This window comes from Lynx canadensis, chromosome A1, assembly GCF_007474595.2.
Source record: "Lynx canadensis isolate LIC74 chromosome A1, mLynCan4.pri.v2, whole genome shotgun sequence".
In the NCBI taxonomy this organism is placed as follows: Eukaryota; Metazoa; Chordata; class Mammalia; order Carnivora; family Felidae; genus Lynx; species Lynx canadensis.
The window spans coordinates 127,155,911-127,176,927 of record NC_044303.2 but is presented as its reverse complement, the minus strand read 5'-3'; the positions used below and the strand labels follow the sequence as shown (position 1 = coordinate 127,176,927).

The following is a 21,017-nucleotide window of genomic DNA, read 5'->3' as shown; positions in this document are numbered from 1 at the left end:
TCTTTGCTGTGGAACTTCTAGTTTTTGGTAGGTTCATGTCCATTACAAAGGACAGCAAAGAGGCTACAAATATAACATTTCCCAAACTTGTTTGACTACACAATTCTTTTGGTAAGAAGAATCTTATAAGAGTAATAATCAGTTGAACATTCTTTGGGAAATATTAGAATGAACTTCCCAGTAACCTCATAGTAAGTGGTGTTCTTTTATTAACCCGTGACTTACCTTATACATATTTTTTATACACAGTGATTTGACATGATTGGTGTGGTCTTATGAAGGCTATTCTAGATCGTAGATTCCTTGTTAATATTCAGCCCAGAACTGGTTAAGGGTTGGGTGTTGATGGTAATGATAGGAAAAGTAATTGGTTAAGGATTGAGAACCTGTGAGAGAAGAAGAAACCTTTCATGTGTTAAATGCCTTATTGCAGATTAACTTATTTAAACAACCTCATATGGTGAGTCAGAATAATAATTACTATTGATTGAGTACCTACTATAAGTCAGATATGGCCCTTGGGATTTTTCATTTTTAAATGCATTTCTCATAAAACTTCCCAACTTACTTATAAAGGTTTGGATATTTAAATGGCTAATTTAATATAACACAACTAGAACAATGGCAAAACCAGAATTCAAATTCTGGGTGACTCCAAAAGCCATGCTCTTTTTGATCTGTCATACTACCCCTGGTAGGGAACTCTATAGGTTGTAGATTCTTGTACATGTGTAAAAAACTTTCCTATCCAAATCTAAATATCCCTAGATACTCTCATACACCTAGAAAACTAATTTCTTTTAATTAAGTTTGTGCATGGACCAAACTTATTTACAAGTAGGCAAGCCAAGTATTCCTAATGTGGTCCTGAGTTCTGAAACTTGCTCTGTATTATGCACACATTTAACAAATGCAGGTTTACCAGTAGGCCAACATGGCTTCTCACTCACATGTTCTACTTATAGCACAAGTAGTGAGAACAAAAATTGGACATAATAAATTACCCTTCTGAGACTCTGCTTATAGCCTTAATGTTTAAAAGAGCCTACTGTTTCTTTGGACACATGTTGTGTAATTTTTTTTTCCTAGCCCTGACTTCAATTCCTTTAAACGAAATGAATGACCCTTTGGCATTACTTCTCTTAGGTATTTCACAATGAGGGGAGTAAGGAAACAAAGAGGGCAGCAGAGGTACTGACTCTGAATGAAAGATTCTTGATGAAAACAAGTATTTTCTCCTCCCTATTCAGATAGGAATTCTCAACCTGGAGTCCATGGTGACTTCAGGGAAGTCAGTGAATACTTTGAAAATAAAAAAGTTGATCACACCGACTTGTGTCCAGTTTTCTAGGGAGGTTGGCATCAGATTCTCAAAGGTTTATTGAACTTCTGAAAAGGTTAAGAAGCACCGTGCCTTTTAAAGTACAAGAAATCAGGAGAACCTGGATGTCTCAGTCAGTTAAGTGTCCGACTTGGGCTTAGGTCACCATCTCACAGTTCATGGGTTCAGGCACCGCATTGAGCTCTGTGCTGACAGCTCAGAGTCTGAAGCCTGCTTCAGATTCTGTGTCTCCCTCTCTCTCTCTGCCCCCTTCACCCACTCACACTCTTTCTCTCTTTCGCTCTCTCTCATAAATAAACATTAAAAAAATTTAAAGTGCAAGAAATCAAAAGATATACCTTCCACCAGTGTCTCCTTTATGGGCAATCATTTACAGAGGTCCTCTTTCCTTGTGAAACATCAGAACAAAGATCAGGAAATGAGGATGATGGAATGTGCAAGATAGAATAGTGAGCAAGGAATTAAGTAAAATTTTTACAGAAAATAAATATATCATATAATATAACTGGTCAATACAATATAAAGACTAAGAAGTGGTTCTTAAGACAGGAAAGTCATGTTCTAAGGAAAACGTAGAAACGAAAAACCAACAGTGTGTGTATGTGTGTGTGTGTATGTGTGCACGCACGTGTGCGTGTGTGTGGCACAGGGATGGGAAAGCAGATGGGAATGTGATGATGGAGATGAAACAGTGAAAACATAGAATAATCACATGGAGAGGGGATAGACAGTATTTAATTTTGTTATATGGAGAGAGAAATATACATTTAAATGCATCTGCTAGAAAGTAACATGAGCACTACAGATTGGCTAGACTTAGAATTAGCAAGAGTAAGTAGGAGATTCAGTATACCCCCAGTTTTAATTTACATTCTCCTGATCTTGGGAGGATGGCACATGACCTTTAGTTCATTCACCTGTTATCCCCAAGCTGCGTACTGGTGTATTGATGGGTTCTTTCAAAATTTCTTTTGATTTTGTAAAGATCATTTTATGTATGTATTACCATATCTATCATTTTAAGTATCATATTAACATTGCTCTCCAGAAAGACACCATGGTGGACTTAACCAAAGTTCTGGCAATGTTAGTTCCTGACATTCTTTATTTTTTTTAATTGTTTGACATTTATTTATTTTTGAGAGACAGAGCACTAGTGAGGAGAAGGGGGAGCAGAGAGAGGGGTATACAGAATCCAAAGCAGGCTCTAGGCTCTGAGCTGTCAGCACAGAGCCCAACGTGGGACTCGAACTCATGGACCATGAGATCATGACCTGAGCCGAAGCTGGCCACTTAACCGACTGAGCCACCCAGGCACTCCCGTTCCTGACATTCTTTAAAAAGAGACAAGTAGGAGAGGTAGAAAGCAGTAGACTGAGCCTAAGAGATAGGTAGAGATGAATATATCTAGAGAGCCATACCCAGGAAACTATTACTGCTTGAATATTACTTGCAAAGAAATATTCTTTTTGTCATAATACATGTGTACTTATTGGTTATTTACTCACAAATATTTATTGTGTGCCTGTAAATGTCAGGGAATGGTGTATTTAAATAGCTTTCTTTTATTCTCCAATAGCCTACATGCTATCTCCTTTCAGAATGCTTTCTACAATATAGTATGCTTAAATCATCTCCAATGTCAAAGTCTAGGTTTTCCTTGGATAAGGGACACACTCTTTCAGTCACCTTGTTTTTATAGACTCTAATAAAGTGCATGACACATAGTTGGTGCTAACCAAATGTTTGTTGAATTACTGCTGGTTGTAGAAGTCAATTGAAACCTAATATTGTGTTTATTTCATTATAAAAATTCTACTAGAGCCTTAGGTGGCATTAGAAAAAAAAAAACAACAATAGATGGTAGGAAGACAAAGGAAAAAAAGGAACCTCACAAAACCATGTACATCTTCCCTTTGGAGGTTTCTGGAAGTACTAAGTGAAATTTTATATATTTCATAAGATTTTAAAAAACTTCAAAACAAGAACTTGATGTCAGTAATACACTTGGCAATGAGAGCAGCTTGCCACTAGCAAGGCTCTGCTTAAACCTGTTACATGTATACGTTGAAAGTGAATCCAATCCCTTCATGTATTTCCCATCAGATAAAGTGTATAGAAGGAAAAAAAAAAAACAACATAAGTCAGCAAAAGTTAGAGCTAACCTGGACAAATCTTCTACTGTAGCAAACTCAGGGAGTAACTCCCTTGAAGCAATACATGGTGAAATAGGAATCATTTTCCTCCAGTTCTACCTACTTTAGACACTATTAACTCCATCCTTAGGAACAAAGAGGGAATTTTGGTGGGAATTAGGATGGGAGAAGCTAGACCTGATTAGGAAGATACATGTATTTAAGTATTTGCTTTCTGAAGATATTTAGTGAAGTTTCTTTTTAACCAAAATCTGAATCAACTGTTAGTATTTATATTTATATTTTAATTAAATGTAAACAAATGGTACCCAATGTGATTTTTTTTTTGTACCTGTTCTCTTCATTTACACCGATAGGCCTGTCTAGGAATTATCACTAACTTACATGGACCTTTAATCATTCAAATACGGGCCATAAAAAAGAACCAATATCCACACAATTACACATCAGTTAGAATGGATCCTTTCATCTCAATAGTCAGCTTTGTTTTAAGACGTGGAGAAGAGTAATTGGCTGAACGTTTCCCAAGAAAACCACCTCAGCCTCTAGCTAACTGCTGTGGCTCTGAGGCGATGACTTTTTTCCCCTTTTCAAAAGGAAGCTGCTGCTTCAGCATCTTCTCCGGGAGCCCCTGGCACTGTTTCAGGCCATGTGTCAGGGGAACCCTTGATTGCATCACAGTGACGGAAGCCTAGTGCTGGTCTGCAAGAATTGAGGACTGTTTGTTCACAGAAGATCCTGAGCAGAAACACGGGTGTGACATAGTTCAAGGGTGGCTTGAAAAAAACAAAAAAAAAAACAAAAAACAAAAAACGAGCACTGCTGTAGGAGGGGACTTCCAAGAGCTCAAGCTATTTCTCTGTTGCTGTTTGATAGTCCTCTCCTAGCTTTGATGGGATTTAGCTAACAGTTGTTGCTTGGGCATTTTTCTCCTTGCAGTTCCTTGACTTAGCAAGATTTTGGATGGTTGAAAAAAAAAAAAAAAAAACCTCTCATATAGTGTTTTCAAGTAGTGCCACACTGAATACTTTGGAGAGAAAGCATTTTATTAATGAATGCGGTGTATGTTCTTGGTAAAATCCAAAATTAAACTAGGTCACTGTTTTTGTCCTGCTAGCTGTCGATGACGTTTAGGTGTGTTGTTTGGTATGGTGACTCAATTTCCTGTAGGATAGCTGGCAAGTCCACAGTGAGGTTTTTTTAGTGGGGATGAAAAGGTCAGTCACTCGATGTCTTAGAACATTTGGGGTTAAAATTCCTAAAAGTTAAGATTTAATAATGATCCTTAAAAATTGTGGCTGGCCATATTGCCTATAAACCTAGGAATTTGGAAAAAGTAGTATTCTTAGCTCTATGCTAATATCAGCAATAGTTCCTTATTTGAACAACAGTTTTATAGAACAAACTTCTTTGCTCTGTCAGTAATTATTTTCTTGGTTATTGGTAGGTAGTGACCACTCTCTAGATTTATACAATGCATGCAGAAGTGGGTAGAACTTAACATATACATGCGTACCACACTATTATTGTACCCAAATGCTGATTGTCAAAATGGCTAATTTTTGATATGAACATAAAGTAGATCTTCTGAAATAAGTTGTCCCTCTTGTTGCTATTCTGCCTTCTTAAGGTCAAGTCCCATATTTAAGTGTATGATGTCTTGAAGCATTGAAACTTGAATGAATTACTTTTCCCCCGTGATGATTAAAAAGTAAATACTGAAATATAATATGTGGCACCACATTCAGCTATGCCCAAGACCTGTATTTCTGAAAAGTTTGAGAAGTTGGTGAAGATGAGGAGAAGATTACTTACACTGGGAAGATCCCTTTGGGGCTCAGACTTTGAAAGATATGGAGTGAAGGGAGAGGAACATGGAAAACCAACCCTTAGAGGTGCGGAGAGAAGATTCCTGGCTTCTTTATGTTGCCAGTGACTGGAGAGATGGCAATGAACAATGGTTTTGCATCTCTAACCCACTGGATGTGCTTACTATAGACAACTCAACCTAAAATAAGTTAATTTCCTTTCTAAATGTCCTGCATCCTTATTTTATGCAGTAGAGGGGGAAGAAAGCAAAAACAAAATAAAACCATATAGTAGACATACTACCATTTCAACTAGGTTATTCTATACTTGCATATGGAAGGTATTAAGTAAAATGAAATTGTGTTATGGTCATAGGCTTAATTATTGTTTGTGATCCTTAGGGTTTGGGATTACAAAGGACTTTCTACATTGTGTCATGTTTCTCTTTTTCCATTTTTATAAGAATCATTTAATATTTTTATATTCTTATAATCAGGGAAAGGCTACACAGATAAAATACTTTATTTTTATTATTTTAAATTGTCTTTACGGTTGTTACTTTTGTTAGGGGAAATAAAGGTCCAGTCTTACTCTTTAATTTACCTTGCAAGATTTAGGCAGCTGTTGGTGCACCTAAAGATATATTTACAGAGATTGGTGCTTAAAAGAAAAAGGAATAAAAAAGACAAATTTTAACCTAAGTCCCTAAAGTGAATACCAAACAGTCCAAGAATCCTTGATAACAATGAGCCATGTAGCAGATGTAGCAAATACTTTGAAAGTTATTCTAACTTTTGCAAATGCTGTATTAAAATCTATCTGGTAAATCCCAGGAGCCAAGATTCAGTGTGCGAAGTTCTTTGTTGTCCCACTGATCTTTTATGGAGTCTAAATTTCAAGGGCAGAATTTCTTCTCCTTCAATTGCTGTAGATTTGAAGACAAAGAAAATGGATCTCACCGACTTCACTTAAGCTTTTCAGTGTAGTCTTTGTAATTGACAAGGACCAAGTTTTTTAAGATGCGACTCTGGAGTTTGGATTATTTTCCCCCCTGAAAGTTTTGTTTATCTGCTTGCTAATGCAGTAAAGTTGTCTGCAATTGATCCTTTTATGTAGTCTGCCTGTGGTCCCTAGGGTCAGCTTTTGTAAATGGAACCAGCTTCCATATGATACCTTTGGATATGGTCTTTTCATTTTCTCACCTTTGTAGTTTTTTGTACGCACGGTGGGCAGAAACACCCTTCCAGGCTTCTTCCTTTGGCATTACAAGATCATCCTGGTCTCTGATTTGCAGTCCCAAGCACGGAGGAAGCATGTATGCAGGACATGTGTCACCTGCCCATATTATATGGGCATTCACATTGCTGTTCCTTTAAGAGAACTCTTAGTTCTGAGCGTGAAAATACAGCATATTGTCAAATCTGTAAATTCTAAAGCCTCCAACATTGTTTTTGTTTGCTTCTTTATGTCCATGCCAAAATGTAGAGGCCTGGTACTTAGCAGGGGCCGGGCTGCGTACTGAGTCTGGTTTCAACAGAAAGAATTTTATTCCCATAACTACCCTGTCCCCTTGAAGCAGGTAAATCCTAAGTCTTCAGAAACGAAGCTTCAAGAATCCTAAAACCCAAACCCACAAAAAACGATCGCGCGGGTCCTAAATAACCTTGTTTGTACCGCCCGTCGGACTCTCCCGCGAAACCTCGCAGGTGGCAGCCGACGATGGAGACGTGGAGGCTAGGGCAGTCGGGGCGACCGGGAGGGGCGCGCGGGGTCCCCGTGGGGCAGGTGCGCGGCCGCGCGCGCGCGCGCGTGCGCGCCAGGTCCCGCCTGAGCCCCGCGGCGGGCGCGACCCCGGGCGGCAGGCGCTCCACGCCGGGTTTTGGGCCGCTCCCCCTCGCGCAGCCCCACAGCAGCCCCACAGACACACGCGCTCGCGTCCGCGCCTCCCGGGCTCGGCCTCAAAGCGAGCGGCGCCGGGCTGCGCGGGGTGATGCCCCGGCGAGGCGGCGGGGCTGTCGGGACTGGGGCTTCGGGGAAGGCGGCGGCGGGGGGCGCGGGCGGGCCTTGGCAGTTGGCAGGCTCCTCGTCAGGGAGCTGAGGAGGGGCCAGGCGGCGGCGGCGAGGACCGCGAGGGGCGTGAGGGGGAGTGTTCCCGGAAAGCCGCGGCGATGGAGCGGCGCTGCGCCGGGCGCCGGGGGAGTTGAGAAAGAAAACAGGAAACGTGGTGGCCGCGCACCCGGCCGCGGCTGATTCATTCTCGTCGTGAGAAGGCTCGGCGGGCGGAGCGGGAGCGGGGACGCCGCTCGGGCCGGCCGGCGACGAGACCCGGCCGTGGACCGGGCGCTCCCGCCGCGGGGCTGGCCCAGAGGCGCGCGCGCCGCCCCCTTCGCCAGCCTCCCGGGGCCGGCACTCGGGCCCGCCGCACCGTCGAAGAGTCGCGCCGTGAGGTTTTTGTCCGTGCCTCCGTGTAAAAGTTGGCCTGCCGCGCTTCGTGCGCCCTCCCCGGACGCGGGACTGAGACGCCGAGCTGGAGCAACCGTGCTTCCCCGAGGCCGGCCGCCCCGCTAGCTGAGCCTCGGCCCCCAGCGCGGTGCCAGGCTCGGCACTATGAAGGAGCAGCCCTCATGTGCGGGCACCGGGCGTCCGAGCATGGCGGGGTACGGCAGGATGGCCCCCTTTGAACTCGTTGGCGGCCCCGTGAAGCGCTTGAGAACTGAGTCCCCCTTTCCCTATCTCTTCGCAGAGGAGGCCTACCAGAAACTGGCCAGCGAGACCCTGGAGGAGCTGGACTGGTGTCTGGACCAGCTAGAGACCCTGCAGACGAGGCACTCTGTCAGTGAGATGGCCTCCAACAAGGTAAGCCCTGGCTCGGCCTCTCACCGAGGCCCCTAGACTGGCGGTTCCCACGCCGGTGAATTCGCCAGCCCCTGTGGTCCTGAGAAAGACGTGCAGGGATTTTGTCACGCTGCATGGTGGCTGTTCTGCTCCCTTGAAGGGAGGTTCCTGATTCTGTGCCTTCCCTGTCTCTTACGTTCACTCCACACAAAGCAAACATTTTGCAGAAGCAACTTTGACATAGTTTGACTGCAGTACTCCCAGGACACAGTGAGTGGGTTTTTTTTTTTTTGGATGGGAGAGCAGTGGGCTTGTAAGTGACACTTTGCCCTTGCAGCAGAAACCCAGGCGGGTCCGTTGGCAGTGCATGCTTAAGGGTATTTTGGGGATTCCCGGTTGGAAATAGAGTTGCTGGAGGTCAGTGAAACCTCTAGGATGTCACTACCTACCGCACTCACACTCCGAGTTCCGTGAACTTAGAACTTCAGCTCTCCTTTATCTAGATGTCAGGGTACGTTGTGAGAACTGAGCCTTTATGTGTTCACTTAGCCTTAGGTGTCCACAGGAAATGTCAGGAAAGTTAGAAAGTTTGTTAGGATCATTACCTTTGCTTTCATGAATCTTGGACAGACACCCAGTTTTCTGAGGTCATATAGTTACAGTGATGTTTCAATGGGTCGTTTGTGTCATATGCCGAAGTGCTGGTCTTGATGGCCAATGGAGTTTGGGGGACTGAGAAGTCACCTTCAGCCTGAGACAGCCTTAAAGCAAGGTATAGTGTTATCAGTTTTACTCTATTTTTTGGAATTCCTGTGTTTTTTTTTTTTTTTGTCTTTAGTTATGTAAGGAAACAATTGGGATGTTGTATGTGTTTAATGACTATTTGGCTCAGGGGATAGGAAAGGAGGCAATTCACGTTAGGTGCAGATGACTGAGGGAGTCAACCAGTAAAAACTGGTAACTTTGTGAGGCAGTTAGAAACAGTTGTCCCTTAAAGACATTTAAACATCTTTGTCCACCTATTTACAAGGTCAGGAAGGTTATACCATTTTATGGTTTATCTTTGTGCAGGTATCTTTAAACGAGTGATGCTTTTCCATAGCTTATTGTAGTTTTTATCCCACCTGTTTTTTTCCACAATCAGTGTTTTATAATACCATAGCATATCAGCCCCTTGATTGTCTTCTCTGTTGACAATGTTTATATAGATAGCGCTGTTTTCACAGTGAAAAGTTAGCTTCAAATAAAATAAAGAGACTCCTCACACACTGTCTATAGGCACTAACCTATCCGTAAGCATACTGACCTAACCCACATGCACAGTGTTGGTCAAATCTGGGTTTTATGCTTGTTTGGGTTTTTGGTTTTTGTTATTTGGGCCTCAGTTAGAAATTTGGTATGGCTTCTCATCAGAATAACCCATCATGGCTCTCTTACTCCCTGCTGTGGTATCAGGTGCCATTGTGCTCAGCTGGCTAAGAAATTCTTAGTTTATTGATTAATTTTATGATGTACGAATCTTTTTTTTTTTAATAATTTGACTCATAATAGCAGTAGACTATGCCTAGTATCTTCAGCGTCCTACATGCTGAATGGGACCATTCTGCAGTGGGGTTGAGTTCTTAATTCTCTTGTCTGATTAATTGTACATAAAAAAAAGAAGAGCAGAATCTGAAGGCACCTCAAGGGATCTGCACACATTTACTTATGTTTTCAAGATGATTTGACAGTACTTTTTCAGAGAAATGATCCTGAGCAGCTATAATTACTTTCCCCAGAAATCCATACTCTTAATGATGAGACCTGTGTTTGAATTTAAAAATTAACTTGAAATCTAATAATGTGTTATAAGTGACAGCAGCTGATAAGTAACTAGTTTATCTATACTTCAAGATTTTAAAAAATACAGCTCTAGGTCATAGTAATTGATCAAAATGATTTCTTTCTTTATGGCACCAAATAAGACAAGAATATATATTTTTTAATCTTCGTTGTGAAGGCACCCAATTAAACTTTGAGTTAATTTATAGATTTAGTTTAAAAGGTGTGTTTATTTGGTTGAAGTGAAATGCAGGTTAAGTGAGAAAAGACGTTTCAAAAAGGTAGTGATTCTAGCTGTTTGTGTCTTGTGGTTGAAAGATTATTGACAGGACACTTATTTTTAACATTAAAAAAACTCAACTTGGCTGAAGCTGTTGGTTAACCTTTTAATTTCTTAGCTATCCATTTCCTTTCTTTAACCCATTGGTTTTTAAAAGAATGCTACACTTGTGAAACTTTTTGTGGGTGAAAAAGGATTAACATAGAAGGAAAAAAGAGCTCTTGGTGAATGTTGTATAGTCACCCTTCTGCTTGATAACAAGGGCAGGAATAAGTCCCATCCATATGAGCTGTAAACTGAGTGAGAGCAGCTGATCTTAAGGTCCCTGTGATGCCCAACCTAAGTCTGAATTGGAGATGTGACAGCTTGCATCACATATCTCTTGAGGATGAATGAATACATCTGCAACATTGCTTTCTGGCTTTCAGTTGTGTTACTATCCATTATTTTAACATGCACTTCTTTGAACCAGCCAGTATTTTCTGGTTATTGTCTTTCTGCCTTTGAAAAATCCTGACATTTTTAGGTTTTCTTCTCACTTGGATTTTTTTTTTATTTTAATAGTATAAAATAACAATAAAAATACTAGTAAGGTCATGATTTTTAAGTGATTATAGAAAGAGAATATTTATTGTGGAGATAGATTTGGGTATTATGAAGAAGGAAATTGATTTCTCCAACCCATTCAACCAGTTGGGTTAACAGATTATTTCTGTGTTTTTAAAAATCTTAATTAAAGAAATCCAAGTTATTTGCAGTTTTAAAATGGTGCTTCAGAAGCAACTACCTGTATTTCCTGATTGCTATTGTAATGTGCATAATACTTACGGATGCTACTGAGGCAGGAAAATTATTGAACTCTTGGCCAAGGCCAACATTGACTGTAATACATATAGGATGTTTGTACCAAGTAGGGTAAGAAACTCCAGATGGCATTTAATTTGAGTGATTAAAACTACAGCATTTACCCTCATAAGCACATTAATCTCCTTGAGACTTGTTCATATTTCCTTTGGAACCTCATTGGTACAGTTGAGGGAGGTTTTGGTAAGGTCTCAAAGCTTTGTAAGCAGACAGACCTGGAATTTAAATCTTGGTTTTGTTCCTTGCTAGCTGACGTACGTTAGAAAAATGACTTCAATTTTTTAGCTTCAGTTTACTTTGTATAAGATCAGCACAATAATATCCATTTGAAAGGTTAATGTAAGAGTTTGACTATGTATATGTATATATACGTATATATATGTTTGTGTGTGTATATATATAACAGTCTAGCTAATAAATAGTTTGTGATAGTAGGCACTATACCTGTTATTACTGGTATTAATATTTAAGATTTAGGTAAAACTTCCTTGATTGTTTTCTTGGCCAAAATATGTTGTTTTTTTTTACCATTCAGTTGTAATTTTTGCTTGACATTTTAAGTTTCATGGATTGTTATAATGCAGTCCTTAGATAACAGTCTTTAGTACACATGTCTATGTTATTTTAAAATGCTTAGATAATACACAGTTTTTGGTATAGTATTCATATAAACATTTTGAACTTCAAATTAGAAGTCTAGTCTCTTCTTAAGTTCCAGTTACAGAATCCAGACAGAAGTGCTAAATAGTTTTTCTCTTTTACTCTAAAACTAAAAACACAGCGCTTACTAATTCTTGGAGCATGTTAAACATAAATGGACTTGGTGGAAACATTTCCATTCTTTTGTACAGAATTTGCAAAGCTAAAATACCTTATTTTGTACAGAATTTGCAAAGCTAAAATACCTCATTAGACTGTTTTTAAGGCAGAATAGTTTCACAGTGTTTTTGGCTACCTTTCCCTCAAGGAAAGTAACTTGAGGATGTGAGGAGGTCAGGCCAAGAGTCTAAGCTTCAGGACTTTCAAAGATCATGCTATGGAACCCTGTCACTTCATCCTCCTGTGACCTAATAATACATATTTCAGAAGGCCTTCAGTGTCTCTGAGTGCAGTGATGTTTAAAAGAGAAAACAAAATCATTTTGATTTCCTCCTAAAATATACCACTATAAAAATATATTTTGTTTCTCCTCTCTAATTTGGGGGCAGTTTCGAGGCTTGGCATTGCTGGAAACGGCCGTGCTTCAAGCTGCGAGTCTCTTGAAGTTAGCATTCAAGCATCCTTCCAAGAGACTTCAGGTTTTTCTTTAGTTAATTCTAGATATGCATAAGCCAACTTTGCAAATGTGGTCATGACCTCTTTACGGAATTTATTTTGTCTATTTACTTTTTAACCAACATCTCTATCATGTTTCTGTTGCCTATAAATTAATTGCTTTTCTGGGGTGCTTGTTCTTAGTTCTTCTGCTGTCTGCTCCCCCTGGTGCTTTTGAATAGTCAGTGCACACATAAAATATACTAGAGTGTTCTGTGACTGCTGATATTTTTTCTTCTGGGCAAGAGAGATGCTGGAATGAATACAGAATGTTCATAGGAGTGGTTAAATCCTAAAATATTTCAGCATTACATGGATATAACTCTCAGAACAGAAATAAATGTTTAACTTTTGCTAAGAAAGAAGCTGAAAAGGCATTTTAATTTTATGAAGAGCAAATACCAAATAACACATATTTTCTACATTAAAATATTAAAATTTATTGGTAGTGTCATAAGAGGATTGTTGAGTTAAGATGACTAACATAAAATCTTACATTTTAAAAGAAAGTATCTTCTGTAACTATAGAAATTCAACTTTACTAATGTCTGGAGTTTGCTGTCTGCTTTTTCATCTACTTATTAAAAGTAGATGTGGCAAAGATTTAGGTAGTTTATATGCAGTGCCTTAAAGTTAATATGGAAGATTGAGAATGTTTATTTTTATGGTCACCATTAGGAAAAAAAATACTTTTTTGCTTTTTTTTAAAGTAACAGTAGAAAGCAGGAAATACTTTTAACAGAAATATTCATTTTTCATTGAATAGTAAAGCCCTTACTTAATTTTAATGTTTAACTTAATAAAACACTAAACATTAAAACAAGTCTTAATTTGTCTCTATTGTCATCAACTCCATTTTTGTGTCAGTATTTAGTGTCAGTAAGCTTCAATATACCTAACATTTAATTATCAAAAACCTCCAATTTTTGTGATTCAGTAAATTAGTCATTACTAGAAAAATCACTTTCATTTATTACATTTTGATTTAATTATAGGATAGTGGTGACTTTGGCCTGAGAGCATAATGAACTATGTCCTTTTTTTTTTTTTTTTTTTAATTTCAAAGCAAGAATAAAACACTACTTTTTCAAATGCTGTGGTCAGATTAAACAAACTCTTTTCCCAAGTAATAAGGATGATAGACAATGCTATTGTTCAATTTAAGAAGATCTCTCTGAGAGTCACACAGATTGTAGCTATTACTTAAGATACACACATATGGCAGATGGGAAATGTTGATAATGTAATGATTTTCAGATTATCCCGAAAGTATGTAGAATCTAATTTTCTCTTTTATAGAAAGAGGCCAACCCTTTAAAACTGGAAATAGCTAGAGTTTATTTTGTGATGGCCTAGCTTTGCTGAGATAGTAGGGCCGTGCCTGGCTAATAGTGATCATTCAGTTGGCACTATTAGTCTCAGATGTTTATCAGAAATAGAGAGAATGGGCAACCCTTTATTTTAATATTCACAGTTGTTTTAAGAGACATTTCAAGAAGTTATTTTATTTACACTAACTGAGAACGGGGACAGGATTTCTTTATTAAACAACAAATACTTCTGTGATATTTATTAGAAAACTAGTTACACTGGATTACCAACTGCAGTAGTAACAGGTTTATTATTCTTTACACTTAAAGAATGCTTTATTTTTCATGAAGTATTTTTCATTGTTATCATCGGTTAGTGTTCTGGACTTTTTGTTATTGTTTTGCCATACGTTGTATATGATGAATGTGAGTGATACTTCCTCTCTTGCTTGCCAATGTACACCAGTGATTCTTTATAGAGTGGAAAGAATATACATTTTTTTTTCGTTAGGCAAGCTTGGTTTCACATTTCAGCTCTGCTGTTTCCGACCTAATATTTGGGGCAACAGGTGTCACTCCCTGAATCTCCACTTCCTCATTATACAGGGAGATAATAAAGGGGAAAATAAAATTGAAAGGTTGTTGACAGCATTCGATATAATGTATGCAAAGCTCACTTTGGTGCATATCACATACTGCATGCTCAACAAATTACATGTAATTTATTCTATGCCTAGCATATACTAAACAAAAGAGATAAAGAAAACCCTGTGTAATATATTCTTTGCAATGTAACAACATAATATTTCTTACAAGAAAAACCTGACCTTTTTATTCTGTCGTAAGTCTAAGTTAGTGTTGCTCAAAATTTGTGGTTTCTGTGTATATCAAATATGCTAAATGTTGAAAGTTTTTATTTGAAGTATTTTTAAAATGTAAATACCCATCTGAGTGCTTCATTCTTAATCAAGGATATTTGTGAAACCATGGGTTTGGTGTCCCAGCTATATTTTTTCCAGTATACACTTTTTAATACACATTAAAATTAATTTGTGACAAAGTGAGAAAATGTTCACCCGTGTACCACTTTAAAGCATTTTGCTTACCACTCACAGATGAGTATACTTTTGGATATCCTAAGCAACAACAAGAACAATTTTAGGAGTCATCTTTAGTGAGAAAGATATGTTTTAAACAACCCATGGTTTGCCTTCTCTGCCATTAACGGGACCTCCCCACTGAAGGAGAAAATGCCAAACTTCATCAGCAGAAATCTCCCATTCATTAGACATTCATTCCTCAGGCAGAATGGTCTGTGGATTTGCAGCACCCTTCTGTAGCTAGACTACCTGAGCTGGATTCACTCTCTGCCTTTTACTAGGTGCAAATTGGACAGCTTACCTTCTGTGCTTTTGTTTCCTCATCTGTTTTTTTTTTTTTTTTTTAATTTTTTTTTTCAACGTTTATTTATTTTTGGGACAGAGAGAGACAGAGCATGAACGGGGGAGGGGCAGAGAGAGAGGGAGACACAGAATCGGAAACAGGCTCCAGGCTCTGAGCCATCAGCCCAGAGCCTGACGCGGGGCTCGAACTCACGGACCGCGAGATCGTGACCTGGCTGAAGTCGGACGCTTAACCGACTGCGCCACCCAGGCGCCCCTTCCTCATCTGTTAAATAGTTGGTATGACGATTTCATGAATTAAAAGACAGTAATTGTCTAGACGGAGTCAGAAACATTGTAGATGCCCAATAGTGTTAAGTCTTTCGTTTCCATCCAGAAATTAATAGTGTCTTTCTTTTCTTATTTTGTGAGGTGAGGGCTAGAGAAGGTGTTTATTTGCTGTCTTGATACCTATACTTGTCATGAGCTTTTAAAAGGCAACAGTGGCCTAATGATGTTGATGTAAATCAAAGAATACTGTTGGAATGTTTCATTGGCTCTTCTCTCTCTCAGTGACTTTTCAAGTAGTTTAACTCTGTTTTCTTTGTGTAATTTTACAGTACAACTCCTCAAACTGACACGAAGTTTTATCATAATATCTAAAACTCCCTGGGTTTTAGAAATCTGAATAAAGTGTGGACTTCTGTTAATATTTCTAGGAAAAAGATAAAACAGTAGAGAATAGTCTATATGAGTACTTCCCTGTTAATCCTGCGAATGAGACTGAAAATAACCGAGACACAGAATCTCTTATTAATATTTAATGTTAAGAAAATCCGGTTAAGGACATGGCTTCCCATTGCACCTCTCAACATCTTAACCATCTGGTATGTACACAAATACTTGCTTGCTCTGTCAGCTGAGAAGGCCTAAAGAAATGGCACCCCAGTAGCAACAAACACACCCAGCACCCTCATCTTGGTTTTCATTCTCCCAACAAACCAGGACTCCTTGGAAAATATTTGACTCTGGAACTGGGGCAGGAAATGAGACAGGAGTATGTTGTCATGCCAGAAAGTAAGGAGGTGCTCAAACAAGACCCCACGTTGATGGGAGCATATCAGAGGGACACAAGAGCAAACTAAAAGAGCTTCTGATTGCCAAATTCTGAAACAATTTGATCAAGAAAATAAACTATTATTGGATTGTAACCCAAAATAAAAAATATCCTTGCGTTAATACTGATAGATAGATAGATAGATAGATAGATAAATAAATAAATAAATAAGAATAGAAAAATCTGTGCAGAAGAATTCCACATAATTTACGTAGATATTCTGCTGTTAAGGAAGGAGAGCAAAACTCTCCCCTCCTGCAGGGTGGACTGTACATATTGACTCCCTTCCAAAAAGCACAGTATGGAAAAAGAATGACTCTGTAATCGAGAAACCTGACACACACACACACACACAGCTACCTCAGTCAGGTCATCAAAGTCAATATCAACAGTGATAAGTCAGGTTGTAGTATATACCCTTGATATGCTCTGATGAAAATAATTCTTTACATTTGTGGTCTTTCTACAAAAAACATATAACCCAACTCTCATCATGAGAAAAACATAAGATAATTCCTAACTAAGGGACATTCTGCAAAACATCGGACTAGTTCTCCTCAAAACTGTCAAGGTTAACAAAAACAAGGAAAATCGGAGAAACCGTCACAACTAAGAGCCTACGTTACTAAATATAACGTGAGATCTTGGATAGGATCCTAGACTATAAAGAGAACATTAGGTGAAAACTAAGGACATCTGATTAAAGTGTGGACTTCAGTTAATAATAATGTATCCGTGTTGGGAGCTCCTGGGTGGCTCAGTCGGTTAAGTGTCTGACTCTTGGTTTTAGCTCAGGTCATGATCTCATGTTTCTTGAGTTCAGGCCCCATATCAGGCTCTACCACTGATGGTGTGGATCCTGCTTGGGATTCTCTCTCTCTCCCTCTCTCCGCACCTACCCCACTGGTGCTCTCTCAAAATAAATAAATAAACTTAATAATAATAATAATAAATATAATAGTAATAATAATATAATGTATCAGTGTTGATTCAGCACCTGTGATAAATATGTCATAGTAATGTAGTGTTAATAGTGGGGGGAAATTGGATGAAGGGCATATGGGAACTCTCTATACTTCATAGTTTTTCTATAAATCTAAAACTTTGCTAAAATAAAAAATTTATTAAACAAATCTTAACTGTCTTCTAAGGCCTATTTGGAATGTTGCCTCCTCCTTGAAGTTTTTTCTGTCCTCTCTTCTCCCATATCTCCCACCCCAGCCTCCCCTGATTAGGTGGTCATGTCTTTCTTAACTCCCTTAACTCTAAATACTGTAATATTTTTATTAGTTTTACTGACATTATGTTGTACACTAGGTTGTTAGTCTTACTCATTTTTCCAGCACCCATAGCATTAGACAGAAAGCCTTGTTAAGTAGGTGCTCAATAAATATTGGGTGAATCATATTAATGGTATTTTGGTCCTTGCAATGCAGCTTTAAGTGTTTCTCCTCTCAGTGCTATAGAATCATTACTGATCAGTCCTCAGGGACTAAAAGTTAATTTCAATTTTCTAACCCCTAAAAACCCTCAAAGTTATTCTTTTATGGGTGTTAGCTTTAATTTTACTGTTTATCAGACCCTTTGCAAGGAAGTTACTGAAATTTGGTCAAAGAGCTGAAGAAAATTTTCAGCTTAATGTCATTTGAGTCCAGATGTAAATTAATAAGTGAAATTATAATCTGTTCCTGTCTACTACAGTTTTGTGGTAGTTTTGGTAGTATTTAGCATGATCAGCATTTGAAAGCATTATTGTTAACTGCTATCCATTGTCCATCTCAGACTGAAACCTTATGTTTTAGAACTAAAAAAGTTAAAAGTGATCATTTGTCTCATCTAGTGTACGTTGGAAAATGAGGCCCAAAACTTATCCAGTTACACCGGGGTAGCTAAGGAATCTCCTGACTTCTTTTGTAGTTCACTTTTTAGAGGGTCTCAGCCTCATTTAGGATCAGAGCCTTTATCTTAACTCATAAATAGTGGGAAGGAGATTATACTTTTTTTTTTAATTTGAATGTGTTAATAGAATACAAGCTCTATTTCTTTTTTTTTTTTTTAACTTTAATTATTTTGAGAGAAAGAGTGAGCACAGGAGGGGCAGGAAAAGAGGGAGAGAGAGTGAATCCTAAGCAGGTTCCTCACTTACAGCATGGAACCTGATGTGGGCCTTGACCTCACAAACCGTGAGATAAGACCTGAGCTGAAATCAAGAGCCGAATGCTTAACTGATTGAGCCACCCAGGTGCCCCCAAGCTATATTTCTGATAAGCATGTTGGTTTAATAACTGTTTAAATACACAGTGAGTTTTCTACCAGCCACTACAAGTATTGATGAGACATGGCTTCAAGCCCAAAACTAGTGCATATCAATGTATTATTTTGTATTTGGTCACATAAATTAGTACCAGATGCGTGATGTTGGTTAATGTAAATGCCATTTCTCATCTTGAATTGATAGACTCAGAGACTATGGACTATGGTTAATGCCTTGCAAGACAGTCCTTTCTTTGGTAAGAATCCTGATCATTTCCACTTAAGCGTCTCGCTTCTGCTTATACACTTGGGTCTCAGAAATTTTAGCATAGTTTATGTTCACATTAGTCTCCTCTCATTTAAATTAAAAGTTTACAATGCACAGACAAAACCATGCAGGCCATATTGGTGGCTGTTAAATTATTCTCTTTCCTCCATACATATTTTAGCAACAATATTCTTATATAATTTTGTTCCAACTAAAAATGACATTTCTGAGCACTTTCTCTGCTAGCCTGGGAAGAAAGGATGTGTTTGTTGGCTTTTGCCTGTTAGGGAGTGTTCTGTGCAGTTTTACCCAGGGCGTGCTTGGGTTTCCGTCAGCATCTCTGGTCTGCTGTGCTGTAATCGCTATAGTGGCAGCCTCTGGCTTTTATTACTGGCAAGCAGTGCGCTGTGCAGACATAGGCACCATAATAGGAAACACCTCAGCCTGTCATAAACAGGTCTAGAGAGTAGAAGGCACAGGCCTGACAGGGCGTGTCCATAGCAACTGAGCAAAGATGAGCAAGGCTGCCACTGTGGAGTTAAGTGCAGGCTGATATCTGTCTTCTTCATTTCAGAAAAGAACTGGCTGATTTTAAGGCTTTTCCATTGTTGGCATAGCATGTTTTTGTTGCTTTTTGTGTTAGACCTAAATATGAATAAAGACATATTAAATGTCTTTAATAATAATTAAATAATACTCTCCAAAATATTTTGAGAGACTATATCCAAGTGTTTTCCTTTTGTTGTTCTCCCTTAATTTCACTTGGTCATCCAATGCAAACCCATTAGGGAGAAAGAACAGACATTTCATTGCAATGGACAATTACTTAAAAAAAATAAAAAAAAAACAAATGATCATGCATCTATTTAAAGAATCCATAAATTATACTAATTTTACAGAATTACAAAGAAAAGAGCATTTCTTAGTAAGTTGGCTTTCCATTGTTTATGCCTTTTTGCATCAAATTCAGGTTTTAGAAAAGGAGTACATTCTTTGACCAAGAGAGTTTCTATTTTATGTTTGCTTGTTGTTTTTTTTTCAATCTTCAGATAAATAATGAACTACAAATTTAACAATGAATGGTGATGGGCTTTGTCACAAGAACTTCGATAAATTTCAAATTTGAAGGGGCTTTAACAATTTTCATAGAAGAGCTAAAATGCTGTCGTGGGTGCTTTAAATGATTTATAGGTGTCGTTTCATTATTTGTAAGGAAACCTTATTTCACAAAAGAGGTTAAAGATTGCAAAGGATGCAAAAAAAGCTATAATTCTGTTAAAAGAGTATGCAGAAATTTAGATTTAGGAGAACTGAAGTTTTGAACTTTATTTTGGGAGATTTGCTCAGAGTCTTTTATAGATTAAGTATTCAGTGGATTTTTGCTGATTTGTTCCTTCCCTTTTTTAAATAAGCACTGATCCTCTTGTTTTTTTGTTTTTTTGTTTTTTTTGAGAATTTCAAGGCTATTTCAACAATATGCTTTGATAAGAATGAAACTAATTAACATTATCTTGGGCATAAACTTTGATTTTGTTCTTTGTTACATAAGTCATATATTCTCAGCATGGTCTCTTAGATCTCTAAAAGGGTAAGTGATAATTAGGTTACAAGAAATCCTAGGAATGTTTTACTAAAAATATTCCTTTTTTTAAGTTTATTTATTTTGAAAGAGCGAGAGAACATGCTTGTGTGTGCTAGCGGGGCAGGGGAGAGAGAGAGAGAGGGAGGGAGAGGGAGAGGGATAGAGAGGGAGAGAGAGGAAGGGGGGGGAGAGAGAGAGAAAGAAAGAATCCTAAACAGGCTCCTAGCTATCAGTCTGCTGAGCCCGACGTGAGGCTCATTCCCACAAACTGTTGGGATCATGACCTGAGCTGAAATTGAAAGTCAGACACTTAACCGACTGAGCCACCAAGTGCCCTTTATTAGAAGTATTTTATTTTTTTTATCATATATTGGGGAAAGTTTAGATTAATTTCTCCTGGAAGGTACTGTTTGGGCCTAAATCTTAATTTTTCTCTGTAGTGTTCTCGAGCAGTAAAATGATGAATGAGTACATATTAGAAGAGATAAAACCAAGAGCTTGCATCATTATAGATTGGAAGCAATTTGTTGCTTCAAAAGTATAACTCAGTGGAAAGATTAATCACTTTTTATCCCTTAGCTATATTTTCAAACATTTTAATATTATCACTTTGCTATGTATGAGCAGTCTTTGACTACAAGTGGTCAGGAAACACTGGTATGTAACTTACTTTCTGATATAAGG

The 21,017-nt window shown here is 38.5% G+C and overlaps 1 protein-coding gene across 6 annotated transcripts in view; it reads left to right on the top strand.

Annotated features, from left to right (window-relative positions):
* The window catches only part of PDE4D (phosphodiesterase 4D), a 553,431-nt gene that overhangs the window by 491,305 nt on the left and 41,109 nt on the right, over positions 1 to 21,017 (top strand). For 4 of the 6 annotated variants that reach the window (XM_030321448.1, XM_030321466.1, XM_030321439.1 and 1 more), the window contains one exon: positions 8,051 to 8,163. In XM_030321448.1, coding sequence (XP_030177308.1) covers positions 8,051 to 8,163 — 113 coding nt within the window. Of the gene's footprint in view, positions 1 to 7,710; positions 7,965 to 8,050; positions 8,164 to 8,860; positions 8,915 to 21,017 lie in introns of those variants that run through there. The other 2 variants (XM_030321474.1, XM_030321480.1) reach the window with 2 other exon arrangements.